The sequence below is a fragment of the Procambarus clarkii genome, chromosome 9, assembly GCF_040958095.1.
Source record: "Procambarus clarkii isolate CNS0578487 chromosome 9, FALCON_Pclarkii_2.0, whole genome shotgun sequence".
In the NCBI taxonomy this organism is placed as follows: domain Eukaryota; kingdom Metazoa; phylum Arthropoda; class Malacostraca; order Decapoda; family Cambaridae; genus Procambarus; species Procambarus clarkii.
In genome coordinates this window covers 16,353,830-16,370,233 of record NC_091158.1, presented here as the reverse complement: position 1 = coordinate 16,370,233, position 16,404 = coordinate 16,353,830, and the positions used below count along the sequence as shown (strand labels likewise).

Here is a 16,404-nt window from a genome sequence, read left to right as displayed (position 1 = left end):
TTTGGTGGTTAATCCAACCTGTCCATCTCTATCTGCTTGCATTTGCTACTGTTTTTTCTGTGTTTTTTCTATCTGCAAAGCCAGCAGATAGAGAAACCTAATAGCCTAAGTTTCACTATCATATCAGACAGGAGAAATATATGTATATAGCCTAAGCTTCCTTATCATATCAGAGAGGAGAACTATATGCATGAGTCCCAGAGGAAATAAATGTATGTTCCTTTTCTACGTCGGCACCGAGCGAACAAAATAATAACTATCATTATTATAACAAGTGGAAAAAAAGGCTCATGCCTGGCATTTCCGTCAGACTAGATGTGTGTCGAGGAAGACTTCGTTTCTGGATCATCAATATACGATCGTTAACCGACATCAAACACTATGAAATTGGGCATCGAGTATATACATACCAAAGGAAACATTGAACTGTTTTCATGGTCTCGACATAGATGACATACCGAAAGGAAGGATTATTATATTGTATTATATTGGCACATTTTTCCAGACCAAAACTGGACATATTTCGCATTTAACCTTGACCAAATTCCTTATTGCATGATATCTGTACATATAAGTAATCTATATCTATAAAGTAAAATTAGTTTTGTGGTTGTCCAAAAAAAAGCCAATCTTCTGGCCTTAAGATTGGGACTAGTCCCACCAAACTTTGCAAAGTGATTGGTGATCGTAGGAGGACGGTCATAGGAGGGCCGAGGGTCTGTACCCCTTGCCCCATTCCTGATGCCAAATTCCAACCTCGCTAAATACCAGACGCCATCGACATTAAGATTCAACCATAATTTTTGTTAAAGTTGTTGCTTTAGATTTAGCTACTCAAAACGAAATGTCCATGTAGCACGGGCTATGGTGAGCCCGTAAATTGTGTTAAATGGTTTGTATGTCTTATGTAGTATGTAGGTCATAGAGGACGGGAACAATATAGGAAGTGAGGTGTGTACTCACCTTAGACGCTGGAGTCACTCTAGACGCTGGCCTTGCTAATTTAGACATGCGTTGCTATTTACACGTTGTCGTTAATAGTGATAGTTCTGTGGCAGCCCCGACATGCTGTGGTACAGCTTTGAGACTGTTGTCTTGGAGGCAGACTTAGATCAGAAGAAACCTGAATAGTTGTACTAGGTGGAGGTCGTGGACGACACCATTCAAACCACTGTGGTGGTCAGGCCTATCATACAAAGTGCCAACAGCAGGACAAGGATTGTTGGTCCAATCACATTCACATATTCACGAGCTAATTTTCCCTAGGATTTTATTACTGGTCTCCCTGGACGATGCTACACCACCAGCGGCAGTAGACTGCGACAAGCAGTGGTCCTAAGGTCACCCACCGCGTGCAGGGCATGGCCTTCTGGAGTCAGAAAACCTCGGTAAGGGTCTACTACCTGTATTAGCAGTAGAAGGGTGCTATAGCTGCATCTCCAGCACCTGGATATCTCTATCCAAGTTAATGGAGATGGTCTTCGCAGCCTACAGCACCGCTGCTAGCACCACTAGCCATGTCTAAAACTAATGGGACCCTCACTGAGGCATCACCTCTGTGACCCACGCCACTTACCTGGCACGTATATAATATATATACCCTCACATATAACCCTTGTGAAAATACGAGTGCAACCTCTATCGGACATTTACCCAACAAAATATTTTGTGCAACGAGCCACATGCATATTAAAGTTATCTGAGAATTTAATAATAAAAACAACGACTAAATGAAGTCACATGTACTATTAAACGAATATATATTTGCAGCTCCGATATGTTGTGGTTTACGGGCTATTCATGCCCGTGCCACCTCTTGGGTGGCTTAATCTTTATCAATCATATTGTGGTACAGTTCGGCTGAAACTGTCGTCATAGAGGCAGACTCAGACCAGATGGAACTTGAATACTTGTACCAGGTACAGGTTGTGAATGACAGGCAAGTTAACAAATTGGAATGCTCTAGGCAGTGATGTGGTGGAGGCATACTCCATAAACAATTTCAAATGCAGATATGATAGAGCCCAATAGGTTCAAGAACCCAGTTGATTGACAGTCGAGAGGCGGGGGCCAAAGAGCCAAAGTACAACCCCCCCCCTTCCACAAGCACAACTAAGTGAGTACAACACGTGCCTCACCGCGGCAGGTAGTCGTGGACGAGTATGGTGTATGGACAATCATACACAGCGGCCACGCCACTTATAGAGTTCCGTCAGCGAAACACATAGTACCGGCCCTCTTGATCCCGTAATACCATTGTCTCCAGAAGAGCTGCTGGTCCCTCAAGCAGAGAGAGGATTTTCCACTATAGCGGCCGTAGACCCAGGGTGACTAGTGTCCCTATATAGGACCGGCCGGATAAGGACCGGCCATCCAACAAATATATACACTGACCTTTCTCGGGATAGAATCCCTGCACTAGACGCCTAACTCCCGGTGCCTATTTAATTAGTGCTAGGTAAACAGAGGTATCTTTTGAAAAGAAACGTGCCCAAGCGTTAATGTTCTGCTCGAGGATCAAACTCGGAACCCCTCAGTTGCAAGCCGATGATATATACTAATGCGCTACAGAAACAATACAATTTTATAGAGAATTTACATGAATTTACCTGAGGGCCATCATCTTCAGGTGCCTCGACGGAAACACTGACTCGATCACTTATCAAAGGTCTCTTTACTTCTTAGTGAGGTGTATTTTCATCCAACGCTTAATTATATTTTGATGTCTAATTGATATCCAAAATGTCAATGTAGGATATCCTGCAAGCAAGGGAAATGCCATGGGTCGTGGGTCGCAATTATATACATTCAAGGATAGACTTTGTGGAAATCCCCAAAGGGAAAGTGTCGTACGCCTCTTGTTCCATTCATTGACATTCCAGCGTCCGAAGTCCATAACTAAGGCTTCGATTCTATTTAATTTTAGTGGTTATTTAATTCCTTATCGTGTAGAATGAAGCTTTAATCTTTATCTAACATTGAGGAATGTAGAAGAATATTCTTAGAAGATTTTTATAGTATATTTGAATGTTAAAAGCCATCATGTTAAAATATATGTCATGGTAACGAGCTTGAAGCAATAGTTTCGGATATTGGTATACGCTAATAGTTAACATCAAGTTTATTCATTATATATTTATCCCCTATTTATATACGCATATATCTTTGTAACATTTATCCTAGAGTAAGCACGTTACATTCGGAGAGGTTAGGAATCTTTTTATTAAATATTAATTCATACGTATGGCCAAATAAAATACACATAAATAAACTCATTTGCAATGTGTGCAGGTCATGGAACAACAGTTGTGAGACAAACGTCGCGAGCTCAGTGTGTTGTGAAACTCGCTAGAGCAGAGGTGTGCTGGATCCTACCTTTCCGTCTGTCAACACGTATCTTTTTTTCGACGTTAGGGGGAGCATAAACCCTGGTGTTTGAGTTATCTCGTGGAGCAAGAACAGCATGAGTATGGCTGGGGAGTGTGGGCGGCTGGTGCGGCGAGCACTGGTGGGCGGTGGGAGTGCTTGGAGCAGGTGGTTGGTCACTGCGACACCTCAATTGCCTGCGGCAGATGGCCGCCTCCTACCGCAGGCGGCTTTACTCAGGTGGGTCACTCAGCCTGGTGGTAGTGTTTTGTAACCGGATGAGAAATGGAATCATATGTGTGATAAGGTTTTTGAGGACCAAGGGCAGGGTGGCATGAGAGAGGGGACTTGGATCTCCCGAGGGTTAGTCGGATCCCCCGAGGGTTAGTCGGATCCCCCGAGGGTTAGTCGGATCCCCCGAGGGTTAGTCGGATCCCCCGAGGGCTAGTCGGATCCCCCGAGGGCTAGTCGGATCCCCCGAGGGCTAGTCGGATCCCCCGAGGGCTAGTCGGATCCCCCGAGGGCTAGTCGGATCCCCCGAGGGCTAGTCGGATCCCCCGAGGGCTAGTCGGATCCCCCGAGGGCTAGTCGGATCCCCCGAGGGCTAGTCGGATCCCCCGAGGGCTAGTCGGATCCCCCGAGGGCTAGTCGGATCCCCCGAGGGCTAGGCGGATCCCCCGAGGGCTAGGCGGATCCCCCGAGGGCTAGACGGATAGGCTCCTGGTCCACAGGGGGCTAAATGTCAGTTGTTACACAAGACTGATCGCACACAGATTTTTACCATTTCGGGGACACAATTTTACATTCATATATTAATTATTGGTTAGTATTAAAAACCTCAATACAGTATTATGCTATTAATAGCTAAAATCTTGCTAGCAGGCATATCATTATTAAATGAAGTCCAGTGATACATAATCTGAGCTTCATAAGAATGTAACGTACGATTATGTTACGATGTTGGGTAGATTAGATACAGTGTTTAGTGAGTTTCATATTGAGATAATGGAGCGAGTATAAGGATTACTCACTAAAAGAACAACACATCCTAATGTTCACAAACATGATTGAACGCACAAGCACTAGACCATGGACGGTTTTTGGATAAACTCCTATTACAGTATACAGTATTAAGTTTACCTAAGGGCTACTATTTCTCTAGTGGCCCTGACGAGAACAGAACTATGTGCAATTCATTTCTATTTTCGTATTATTTCATTATAAAATGAGTTACATACGTTGTAAGCAAAATTGTGAATACAGTATTCAGTTTTTCACAGTATATTTTCATCTGTAATTTATTACAATTAAAAAATCCAAAACAAAATCCTTCTCGGAATAAAAAAAATACTGTACCTCAACATGTGTGATTAAAATAATAAATAATTCATTTGTTAGACAATACAGTATAGTATATGATATTCATGTCAATAAAGCACCTTGAAAGGCCTATAATGCAAATAAATATTAATTCACACACTCCTGAAACTATGCTAGGTATTTCAATATGGTATTCAAATAATTTTAGCAAGATGCTCTCTTGGTTGTGTGCTTAGTTCATTTTCGACTACAATACAACAGTCACTATCAGCAATGGTAACAGCAGCATAGTTCTAGGTAAGGTTGATCATTCATTTTAATATCTATAAACAGTTTAGGGTGCTCATGTGTATAGAGTCTGCCTCCACCACTGCAATGTTTAATGCATTATATATTTGTTTACTCTTACAACAAGCTATCTTTCTAATGTGTGTGTGGTCATTGCTTTGGTATTCAGTTAGCATATGTGTTCAGTAGTATTCATGTGTTCGTGTGCCACTCATGCTAGTTCGTCTTTCTCTCTTTCGGATATTGTGGAAGATTTTGAGGATCATGATTTTTCAAGATTATGTAGGTAGAATAGTTTTTAGGATATGGGTCACTTTGCTCGATGATTTTTAAATGGATCCGTCCTCAGGCCAGGCTTGTTAATGCTGCAACTTGCATGATGCATTTGTCAACTTGAGTGGACAGTGTATTAAAAAGTTTTTCTCGTGTATAAATTAATAGGTATGGTTAGGTACGTGTATGTTAGGTTAGGCATTTGGGTTCTGTTAGCAGTTACTTGAATTTGAAGTACGTGCATGGTGAAGCAATTACAGTTGCCATTAGACTGCCTGTCCTCAGGCTGAGTTTGTCCAGGTAGTAGCTGAACCCAAAGATTCATTCATCAATTTTAATGTACTGTGCATTCAGAATTAGTTTTTTCCCTCAGATATAAGGTAATATTATTTCATTATTTTATAAAAATGAAAGTTAAAAAACTAACATTAGTGGCAAACAGTAGTCCAGTGTACAAAAAAATGTAGTTCAGCAACTTCCTGCAGGGATAGAGCAAGGACACTCCTCGAGTGTCATTCCTCGACACTTCTCGAGTGTCTTTGAAATATGTAAAAATGTACTGGTATTTATTTATTTAACCAGTAACAGTCCCACAACTGCCAATTAAGTGGTCCTGAACTTGCATTTTTTTTACCATGTATTCCTATACAGTATTCAGTAGGAACCTGTAGCACAGTGCTCTATGTCCTTGGGTGTGTGGCTGGTTGAGCTTAGGGATGTACATGGTTGGGTTCTGAATGTTCTTTACCTGCTTGATGGGGTTCTGCCGGTCCTTCTACTCCCCAAGCCCGGCCCGACGCCAGGCTTGACTTGAGTGTTTGGTCCACCAGGCTGTTTCTTGGAGCGGCCCACAGGCCCACACATCCACCACTGCTCAGTTGGTCCGGCACTCCTTGAAGAAAACTATCTAATTTTCTCTTGAAGATGTCCACGGTTGTTCCAGCAATATTTCTTATGCTCGCTGGAAGGATGTTGAACAACTACAGACCTCTGATGTTTATACAGCATTCTCTAAATTGTGCTATGGCACCCCTGCTCTTCACTGGTTCTATTCTGCATTTTTCTTCCTCATTGTTCACTCCAGTATGTTGATATTTTACTGTGTAGATTTGGGACCTGGCCCACTAGTATTTTCCATGTGTATATTATTTTATCTCTCTCTCGTCTTCTTTCAAGCGAGTACATTTGGAGATCTTTGAGATGATCCCAATAATTTAGTACAACCATTGTGATGGAATCTCTGGATTTAAAAGTTCTCGTAACCCATCCTATAATTTTTCTGGCTGATGCAATATTTGCTTGGTTATGTTCCCTAAACATTAGGTTGTCTAACATCATTATTCCCAAATCCTCTCAGATTGCTAACAGGTGTCATAAGTCGTTTGCTCCTATATCCACCTTTGTAGAAAAGAAGAGACAAATATTCAAACATCTTTGCCTGTTTCAGGAGTGCACATTACTTGAAAACTGTATCCACTTGGTTTCAATTTTCTAACTTTACATCCATCGAAGATTCACTTCCACCACCCCTAAATACAGATACAGTACAGTAAGATCTCTCTCCATCTTTCAAAGATTTTTCACTTCCATTTTTTCCTTTAAGAGCAGCCATTGTAATGGAAAACTGGAAATGACCAGCATAAAATTTGCCCTGATCAGAGCATAGAGCCCATAGCTGGAATAATTTGGTGTTCATATGTACTGTATTTTTTTTTATCAGCCTATTTTTTGCAGTATCTGGATTGGTTAGATTTAAGCCAATACTTTTATTTTTGTTTACTCAATTGAGTACAGTATTCTGACAAAAATTAGTACAAGTCCAAATACTGTATTGGTACACCTCAAAGTAATTATAAATACTTCATGCTTACATCAAACAACTGTATGGTTGTTTTACTTGTTAATTTTAATTTTTTCTTTATTGGGCTTTACTTGCATTAACAGTATAGTATTTTAAATTGACTATGGTTTCTGACTAGAAACCTATCATGCGAGCAACATAAGCAAAGCTATTATGTGCAATTTTATATATATATACAGTACTGTACTTTCTTGCCTTATTTCTAGAGTATTCAGCAAAATTACAATTAACAAAATTTCCTGAATAATGTAAAAATATTATTTCAGCTGTGCTCACAAGACCTATAGCACTGTACCCCAACAGCAGCCAGACTGGAATCGGGCAGTTAGCGATGCAGAGAAGATTGTCGGCTACCCAACTTCTTACTTAACCCTGCGCTCCCTGCTGTCTGATGAGATGTCCAATATTGCTGTCCACATGAGAAAGCTTGTAGGTTCCTCCCACCCACTGCTGAAAACTGCAAAGTGAGGACCTAGGAGTTGACTCTTTGGTATTTTGACGGATGTATTCACTTGAAACTCGTGCAAGGACATTGCCAGCATTTTATATCTTCTGCTTCAAGTAGCTGTTGCAAATCTGACATGATTTCTATTGAATTTGTTTATATGCTTTGCAGTAATCTATAGTTGTTTATTAGATATGTCCAGGTTCTTCAGGTAGTTTTAATTTTGTAATTTTGGCTTTTTTTTTTTTTAACTATTAATCAAAACATATTGAACTTGACCTTAGGCAAGTCTATTTTTAGTGAGTTTTACACAGTTGACCACATTTCTCCTTTCGGACCAGTATGCTTTCATGCATTGCTTAAAACTACGAGCAATTTAATTTCCACACTTTTATTTACCATCCTCCAATTTTTAACTCTTTTTGCTTATTTGTTACACTATAAAACAACTATTCTTAGCAGTCTTTACTGTATTATAAAATTTAATTATGGGGCAACTCCTGTAAAATTTAAATCCCATATAATATAAGGTTCCCTATATTTTGACTTTAGCTTGAAAAACGTATGTTGCTTTTTTGTTTATTTCGGGCTGATGCCTCTCAGCTTAATGAAAGTGTGACAAGGGCAATAATTAACTTTTCTCCAATTTTAATTAGACGACTTATCTACAATGGGCGCAACAACATGCAGACACGAGGGCTCATTGTTTTACTCATTTCAAAAGCAGCTGGACACCTCAACCCAGAGGAACTAGAGCAGGATCAGCCAGCAGGGGTCTCTATTAGGTCAGTATCTATAACTAATTCATCTAAACTTAAACAAGGTTTGCACAGTTTTCTGTTGCTGGTTTCCAGATTTAACGGGAAAAAGGATGCATTACAGTAGCTTTACTTTTGTACTTGATATTAATGACCACATGTTTTTTGTGCTTTCATAATATTTTTATTGATTTTAAGTACAGTACTGTAATTTTGAGTCTGATTTAATCCACCTGTACACTACTGTTGTGGTCAGTTCCTGCTCATACAGTACTTTACTGGTGATGAGTCCTTGCTCAGACAATACACACACACTGCAGTTGATGACTACCTGAATTTTTTTTCATTTTGCAGCCAGCGGAGTTTAGCAGAGATTACAGAGATGATTCACACAGCACACCTAATCCATAAAGGAGTAGTTAACCTCTCCCCAAAAGTATTTGATGGTACCACACTCCAAGATATGGAATTTGGTAACAAAATTGCCATTTTGTCCGGAGATTATCTTCTGGCAAATGCCTGTACTGGCTTAGCTGGACTCAGAAACACAATGGTGAGTTAAATTATTTTTTAGGTCCAATTTGATTCCATAATTACATATTTAAATATTGGGTACAAATTTAAGTAACTCAGATCTTATAGGAAGACTGATAATGTACTAGTTGTTGTAATGTTCACGAAATGAACTCCACAGCAGCAGTTGATGATGCATTGTTATATTTGGCTAAGACTGTGGCTTCTTTCTGAAGGGTTGGTCATTGATTCTTTATTGGTCCGGCTAGTGGTGCATTATGTACTCCTGTTGTTGCCATGCAGTATTTGCAGGTTACTTTCACTCTTTGGGTCTAGGCCTTATAATGGCACTCCAAATGCATTGACCTACCACTATTCATTGAATTACTTTTTTTTTTCTGCAAACACTGTGCTGAATTGGGCCAGTGCCTTTTTAGCATCAGTATGACCCAGCATTGCATTTCAAAAGATCCCTATTGTACTGGGGTAAACTCAAGTTTTCCCTTGGCTTACCATCCTGTTCAATTTGATAGCGATTTTTCCATTAGAGAGCATTTAATTAAAATGCAGTGACTTGGAAAATCAAAAATTATCAATAATTTTTGTTAATTATTGTTTTCATCAGAAATGATGTAAAGAGGTTACTGTATATTACAGGCCTGTTTCATTATAATTCCTACAAAATCTAATGTGTTGTACTGGAAAGACTAAGGGAGTAGAGAGGATAAAGAAACGAAACTGAGGTTTTGAGTGAAAACAAAAAATGGGGGTGAGGGGGAAGGCAATGGCTCTTACCAACACTAGTGCTGCTATTGATTCTCCCCTGGCTGATAAAATGCTTGAACAGTACATGATAAAGTAAAATTATTTCATATTTGAGTTATGATTCATTATCATAAGATATTGAAATACTACAAAGTAATTATGTGTTTTATGAAAGCATTTCTCATTTATTACTAATAATAAGGCTTGCATTACTATATTTTACACCAAAATAATTTTTTTACAATCCCATATGCATCTAGTATATTAAGTAATTTGGCTGCATAGAAGAGCATTTTATTTCTAGGTAGTAGAGCTCATCAGTACTGCCATCAGTGACTTCATGGAGGCTGAATTTATTGGAGAGCGTGATAATCAGGGTAACCCAGTTCCTGATGCCACTATCAACATGCATGACTGGGAGGAGAAGAACTATTTGGCTGCTGGTGGGTTGTCTTCTTATGTTACACGTTTATTTAGTAATGTTGGGTTCTCTGGGTTAGAGAGCAAACTGTCGTCAAGGAGGAAGCACAATAGAAAAGGCTGAACAAAATGTATTGTGCATAAATTCCAATTCAATTCCAATTAAAAGCTTTGTTCCTAAATGTTTTAACATTTAGAGTAATTTTCACAAAATTACTGGCAGGCAGAGGGCTGGATTTAAGATAGGGTAGACTGGACAATTTCCCAGGGGCCTTCACAAAATGGCTTTGAAGTTTTATTATACTGTAGTGCCAAGTAGGTGTGTTTTTGAAATTCAGTATTGTCTAATTATGAGATTTGTATTCTAAGTAACAATGCATTTTTGTTTTTTATAACATTAGGTGAAGAGAAGCGATAATACCAATTATGGCAGGTAGTTGCTATCCGGGCATGTAGTCACTGAGAATGTAGTTGCTGAATACTTAAGTATTAAGTGTGTGTGCACGTTATGAACAACCCAACCTCACAACTACTAAAGTCTTGTGTCCAGTGTCACGCTGACTAGGGGGTCTGGATGCTAGAAGCATTGGCACTGGCAATATTTTATCAGTGTTCACAACAGAGGACTGATATAATTGTCTCTAACAGTATGATTATGTGCCTGTATTTTCTTTATCTGCAATTTGGCATTTCCTGTGCATTCAACCAAGGGTCATACAGACTTTCCCTAGAATTTTTTATTGTTTCCTGATCTCAAAATATTGATATCCTTGCAAATTACTAAGAATCATTCAATTAAAGATTTAGCATGTTAGAAGTTCAAAATAGAGGTCATATGCTAAATTAATAAATTTGTTTGGTGTACAAAACATTGAATAGGCCAATTAAAAATTTGGTGTGAAGATGTAAAAATTAAATGCAGTGTAAGTTTGCAAAAGAAGGAAAAGAAAAATGGGCTTTTTAAATCTCTGATAAGGATACCTAAAGGTAAAACTGTCTATTCATGTTTGTACTGTGCAAATAATGGTAATTTGATTTATCTCATTAGATAAATAGTATTGAGATAATAGTATACTCAATAGTATTGAGTGCTATTTCAGATATTTCATTTTTTCATGCAGGAAGCTTAATGGCAAAGTCATGTCAAGCAGCACTGGTGCTGGCTGGCCATAGTGAGGAAATGCAGCGAAAAGGTTTTGAGTTTGGCAAAGAGATTGCCCTTGCTTGGCAGGTAAGTGTTTCTCCTGGTGGAATAAAATGGTGCTGACATAATGGAAATAAACATCTAGTTGAGGGTAAAATTTACTCTTAAAATGTAGTATTTATTTGGGCTGGCTCTCAGTAGTTTACTGGTGCATTAAAATGTATGTATTTGGGGTAGCTTTCAGGAAGCTTACTAGTACTTTACATTGGATCTGGTACCACAGATATCCATAAAACTATAAGGGCTCAGCGTTTTTTTAGCCGACTGAACACGAACAGTACTTTAAATGCTTGATTTTAACTTTGGCTTCACTACACTATCAGCCTTTCTTTCTCTTGTGTTGGAAAGTGCAGCAACAAGAGGGTCAGTGTCATTGCAGAAGTCTTCTATTTATATTGTAGATTTGTCCACATATGATATGACTGCAGATACATCAGCCTTTACACACTAGATAACTTCCCAATCTTGGTAACACTCGACACTATTCTCCCAAACACTCATAAGGTTAGAATAGGTTTGATCATGCAGGCCAGTCTTGGCCCCTTAAAGAGGAGCACCTGCTTTCATCCAATTGGTTCTGGCCCCTAATCTCTGATTGTGAAGCCTAAAAGAATGTATACACGAGACACACATGTTTGGATTTAGGGTTTGCAGACATCTGGTATTTTATTAACACATACACGGACAAAGAAAATGATTAAATCTACTTAAAATATTCTAAACCATCCTAATATGGAGCACTAATTAGAGACGAGAAGGTGTCTCATTAATTTTCTATAAGGGGAAGTTTCTCATTACATTCAATGCTTGAATGTATTGTAATTCACATATGGTGGAACACAGTACATTAACATTTTAAATTTCTTTACTTCATTAATTGTTCTTGCTAAATATCTCTAGTAATTTGCTTAGCTACACAATTTTTTTAGTTTGACGAATACTGTATACATGTACTGTATTTATAAAAAAAATTCTTGAAGAAATTTATTGCTGAATGTGACTTTTTTCAAATGAAGGACATAATTTTGGAGATTTGATTTATGTGAAATGAAGCAATAGCAGCAAAAATTTTGGATAGGACAAATTTTAGTGAATGCAATCGAGATCTTTTAAACAGTCTCTGCATACAAGACTTCATCATTATACAACTAGCTTTCAAATTATCATTCCTCAATATTTTATTTGTTTACCTTTCATGTACGTTGTATTCTTAAACTGTGTTATTAAGTAACAAATTACAGTATGTGATAATGCTGTAATAAAATACACATGCATGATGATGTTTCTAAGCTACACATACCTTATTCACCAAATTATATATTTACTAATATATATATTTGGTTATTCCATTACCAGTTTATTTCTATAGAACGAAAGTTTGTACACAAGTTGTCTCATTGCAGGCTTACAGTGATCTACAGCCCTTCACTGACTTGTACCGTCATCCTCCTGGTACAGCCATTGATCTGACCTCTGCTCCAGTCATTCTCCACCTACAGCATGATCTCTCGCTGCTGGATCTTGTCAATGCTGCTGGACGCTCTATGGAAAATTGTGATTTCAAGAAGGTATGTACAAATTTGTCCTAGCTTTGAGATAATGTGCTACTATATTCTAAGAGTTAGTTAGAATTTGTCTGTATTTTAATGGAAGTACAGTACAGTAATGCCATTTCTTGCTTTTGAGTAAAAGGCATAAATCTGCTTAAATCTATTAGGGTTGTTCCAACTTGGCTACAGTTAGATTACATGCAAAAATAGTGGTGGTTTCAGCATCGTTTGTCAATATATAATGCCTTAAGAGAGAACCGAGCAAAAACTAGTAGAGAAATGAAGTACAGTACAGTATGTATCTTCTTTTCTCTGTATTGTTTGTCTGATACCATACTTCCACTAGGAATTTCTTTACCCGAAGTTGGAGCTGGTGGGAGGGGGGTTGTTAATACACCATTTTTTGAAGTTACCTGTGTATACATTAGTCAAAATTTTAAGAATACTTCTAACATTTACTAAAAAACTTAATATTTTACATGCTGGTTTGCCAGTTCTGGGAAGCCATTGCTAATTAAACAGTATAGAGGTCGATTGTTGCTTCAGTAATCATACTGTACAAAAGTGAAAAATGCAGAAGAAAAAATAAAGATATAGCACAAAGCAGAAAATGTAAGTTATGGACTGGTACACAGGAAAAGAAATGAATGGAAAGGTTTATATTTTTGTTGTTGTTTGTACATTATATATTTTTCCTGATTAGAATCTTAATCAGGACCATTGACAAAGCTCATTCATTTCACAATACAGTATATGAAAATACTGTACAGTGGAACCTCAATTTTGTAGACTACTTAGGGCCAGATCCAGTTCTTAATAATTAAAATTTCAGGACCTTGAAGTTAAAAATGCTTTTATAAGTTTTTATACTGAATTATTCATTGTTTTTTAAATATAATAATTTTAAATATAAAAATAGGAATCAAAGCAGAAACTTGGAAATAACCTGTTCAGAGTTGGTCCAATTTATTGCAGGTCACCTTGATTATCTGTACACCTTAACCTGATAAGTGGTTCTGGCGACAGTCTTTCTCGATAAAGAAAATTCCACCAAGTATTGAGATGTAAAGCATTGACGTTTCACTGTATATAATGGATATTGTAAATTATTACAGAATAGATGAAGAGGTTTCTTTCTTATATTAGATATTTTAGTATTTTATTTGAGCTAACCATTTTACAGATTCACAACATGATTATGGCAGGGAGAGGTGTACAAGAAGCCAAAGACCTGTGCCAGTCTCATGCTCAGGCAGCACTCGATGTTCTGCAGGACGTGATTGAGCCCTCTGATGCTCGTACTGCCCTGGAAAACATTATCAATGCATTAAGAATCTACTAGATGTTTGGCAAAATAGCTGTTATCGTGGACTATAAAGGGTAGTTATACCTGTATATATACTGTATATAATGCAGAGTAAAAGATCAGTTACCATTCTTCTAGATGCTATGAAATGTGCAGACAGCACGAGATTCTCTTGCTTATATGTACAAGCATTGGAACTTTTTATGCGAACTTTTGTTTTATTTTAGCTTTTAAATTACTTTGGGCACAAATACTCAGTTAAATACTCACAATTAATTTTTATTCTCTATTTTTAAAACTATTAATTATTTATATGTAAACCTGGGAATGCATTTATTCTTCACTTTTTACGGAAAAAATTATGATTTCTCTTACCGATGTAACTATGAACTTTAACAGATGTACATTAGCCATATATTGACAGTTGCATAAAATGCTAGAAAATATGAACATAAATGTCGATGTATTCATAAAAAAATGTAAAGTATGTGTATATAGACTAACTCTTTAAAAATAACATTTTTATATACAGTACAGGTAGTTGGTTGGTAAACAAAGGTTTCACTTGGTATATATTAACATGTAACTCTTAGGTGTTCAGAGAAAAACAGTTTGAGACTGTATGGTAAACACACTTTGTTCCAAGGTCTTTCAATTACAGTACCAGGATTAATATTAAAGATTACCTTGAGGTGGTTCCGGGGCTTAGCGTCCCCGCGGCCCCGTCGTCAACCAGGCCTCCTCGTTGCTGGACTGGTCAACCAGGCTGTTGGACGCAGCCTAATGTATGAATCACAGCCTGGTTAATCAGGTATACTTGGAGGTGCTTATCAACCTCAACCTTATCAAGATGCTATTAACTGTAATATTTATGGAGCAACTGGGATCCGAGATCTAGGCTACACATTCTAGGTTACTCTTACCTTTACTAATTACTGAATAGAGAAGTCCAGAATTTGTGGTTTCTTAGCATTAGTTTACTGTGCAAAAAAATGGTAAGTATTTCATTGCCTTTATACTTCATTGCAGTTATTACTGGTAAGGAACAAATCAAATCTTATTGTAGGTACTGTAGACAATTGGAGCATTGATTACATGGATATAGGCAGATTAACAATTTACATTGCCATATATTTGTGTTTAGTAATCAAAATTATAGCATTATTTATCCTTTTTATTAAAATTGTTATAAATTTATTTTATTAAAAAGCTTGTGTAAAATACTTTATTGCAAAAACATGTATATTTAAAAAGCATTAAAGTATTGCTTTTTTTACCTTTTTACATTGAAAGTCTTTTCTACATATCTTACCAGACCACATGTTGAAGATCCTCCACATCATTAGGCCTAGTACCCAAATCTTGCTATATGCATGATCTAAGATCAGAGCATATGCAACCAACAAATTCCTAATTTAAAAAAAAAAGAGGATAGTGAAAAAAATTCCAGTATTTTATCAAACTTCCCATTGAAGAAAAGAAAAGAGGAATACAAGGATAAGGAAATGGTCACTTGTGGATATCATCAGAGACTCTCCACACTTTTGGAAGATGATCAGAGTCTATAAATGATGAAAGATGAAGTCAATATATGGAAGATGATCAGAGTGAGAATGCAAGTGTGTGTCGAAACAAGTCCGCTTGGTGGAATTTGAGAAAAGCTAAGGGAAAGAACAAAAGGTTCTAAAAGAAAACCTTGGATAATTGACAGAATATTGCCCCAGAAGGCTAGAAAGGCAGAGTGTAAGGGGTGTTAATATACAAATGGTTGAAAGAATCTAAAAAAAAAAAAAAAACACAAATTTGGTGTATATTTATTAAATTTTCATAGTATCATGAACAATGCAATTGACTCCATGTCAGTAAATAGTTTATAGACATCTTATAAAAATTGGGTATATACATTATGCTACAACCATTGTTCCCTACATCACAGGACAGTTTGAAATGTACATAGCAGATCTTTATTCCAAAATTAATGTTAGGAAAAAAAATATAACAAATTTGGGCAATAGCTATAATCTTTGCAATACTCATTACTGCAGAAGGTGTTTTACACGGCAGGGAAATTCACAAAATTAAGAGATGATGGTTTACTGATCTAACCTATATGTATTTGTATTATCTTTCTGAACTGATTATCAACAAAGTATTAATAACAAAACACTGATCAAATTAATCAACATTGACTTAAAAATACTTATCAAACATTATTACTGAAGATAGCCAATAATGTGAAAACATGATAAAAAAAAAATTGTTATTAAGTCCACTTGAAAAACAGGTACAGTGTCAAACTTTTTGGGTGTGCATTGAAGCTTGTTATTTTGCTTCT

At 37.3% G+C, this 16,404-nt stretch overlaps 1 protein-coding gene across 1 annotated transcript; it reads left to right on the top strand.

The window, feature by feature from the left end:
* Window positions 1-3,324: 3,324 nt before the first annotated feature.
* Pdss2 (Decaprenyl diphosphate synthase subunit 2) lies at window positions 3,325-15,342 on the top strand. Its single transcript, XM_045755136.2, has 8 exons — window positions 3,325-3,606; window positions 7,375-7,572; window positions 8,210-8,338; window positions 8,666-8,864; window positions 9,894-10,032; window positions 11,131-11,240; window positions 12,617-12,781; window positions 13,947-15,342. The coding sequence occupies exons 1-8, from the start codon at window positions 3,464-3,466 to the stop codon at window positions 14,103-14,105; spliced, it is 1,242 nt and encodes a 413-aa protein (XP_045611092.1). The 5' UTR covers window positions 3,325-3,463; the 3' UTR covers window positions 14,106-15,342.
* The last annotated feature ends 1,062 nt before the right edge of the window (window positions 15,343-16,404 follow it).

Bases quoted from the DNA above. Each gene is read 5' to 3' on its own strand.
- Pdss2 (XM_045755136.2), top strand. From the start codon at position 3,464: ATGAGTATGGCTGGGGAGTGTGGGCGGCTGGTGCGGCGAGCACTGGTG. The intron at 3,607-7,374 runs GTGGGTCACTCA...ATATTATTTCAG, and splicing joins CCGCAGGCGGCTTTACTCAG to CTGTGCTCACAAGACCTATA. The intron at 12,782-13,946 runs GTATGTACAAAT...ACCATTTTACAG, and splicing joins AAAATTGTGATTTCAAGAAG to ATTCACAACATGATTATGGC.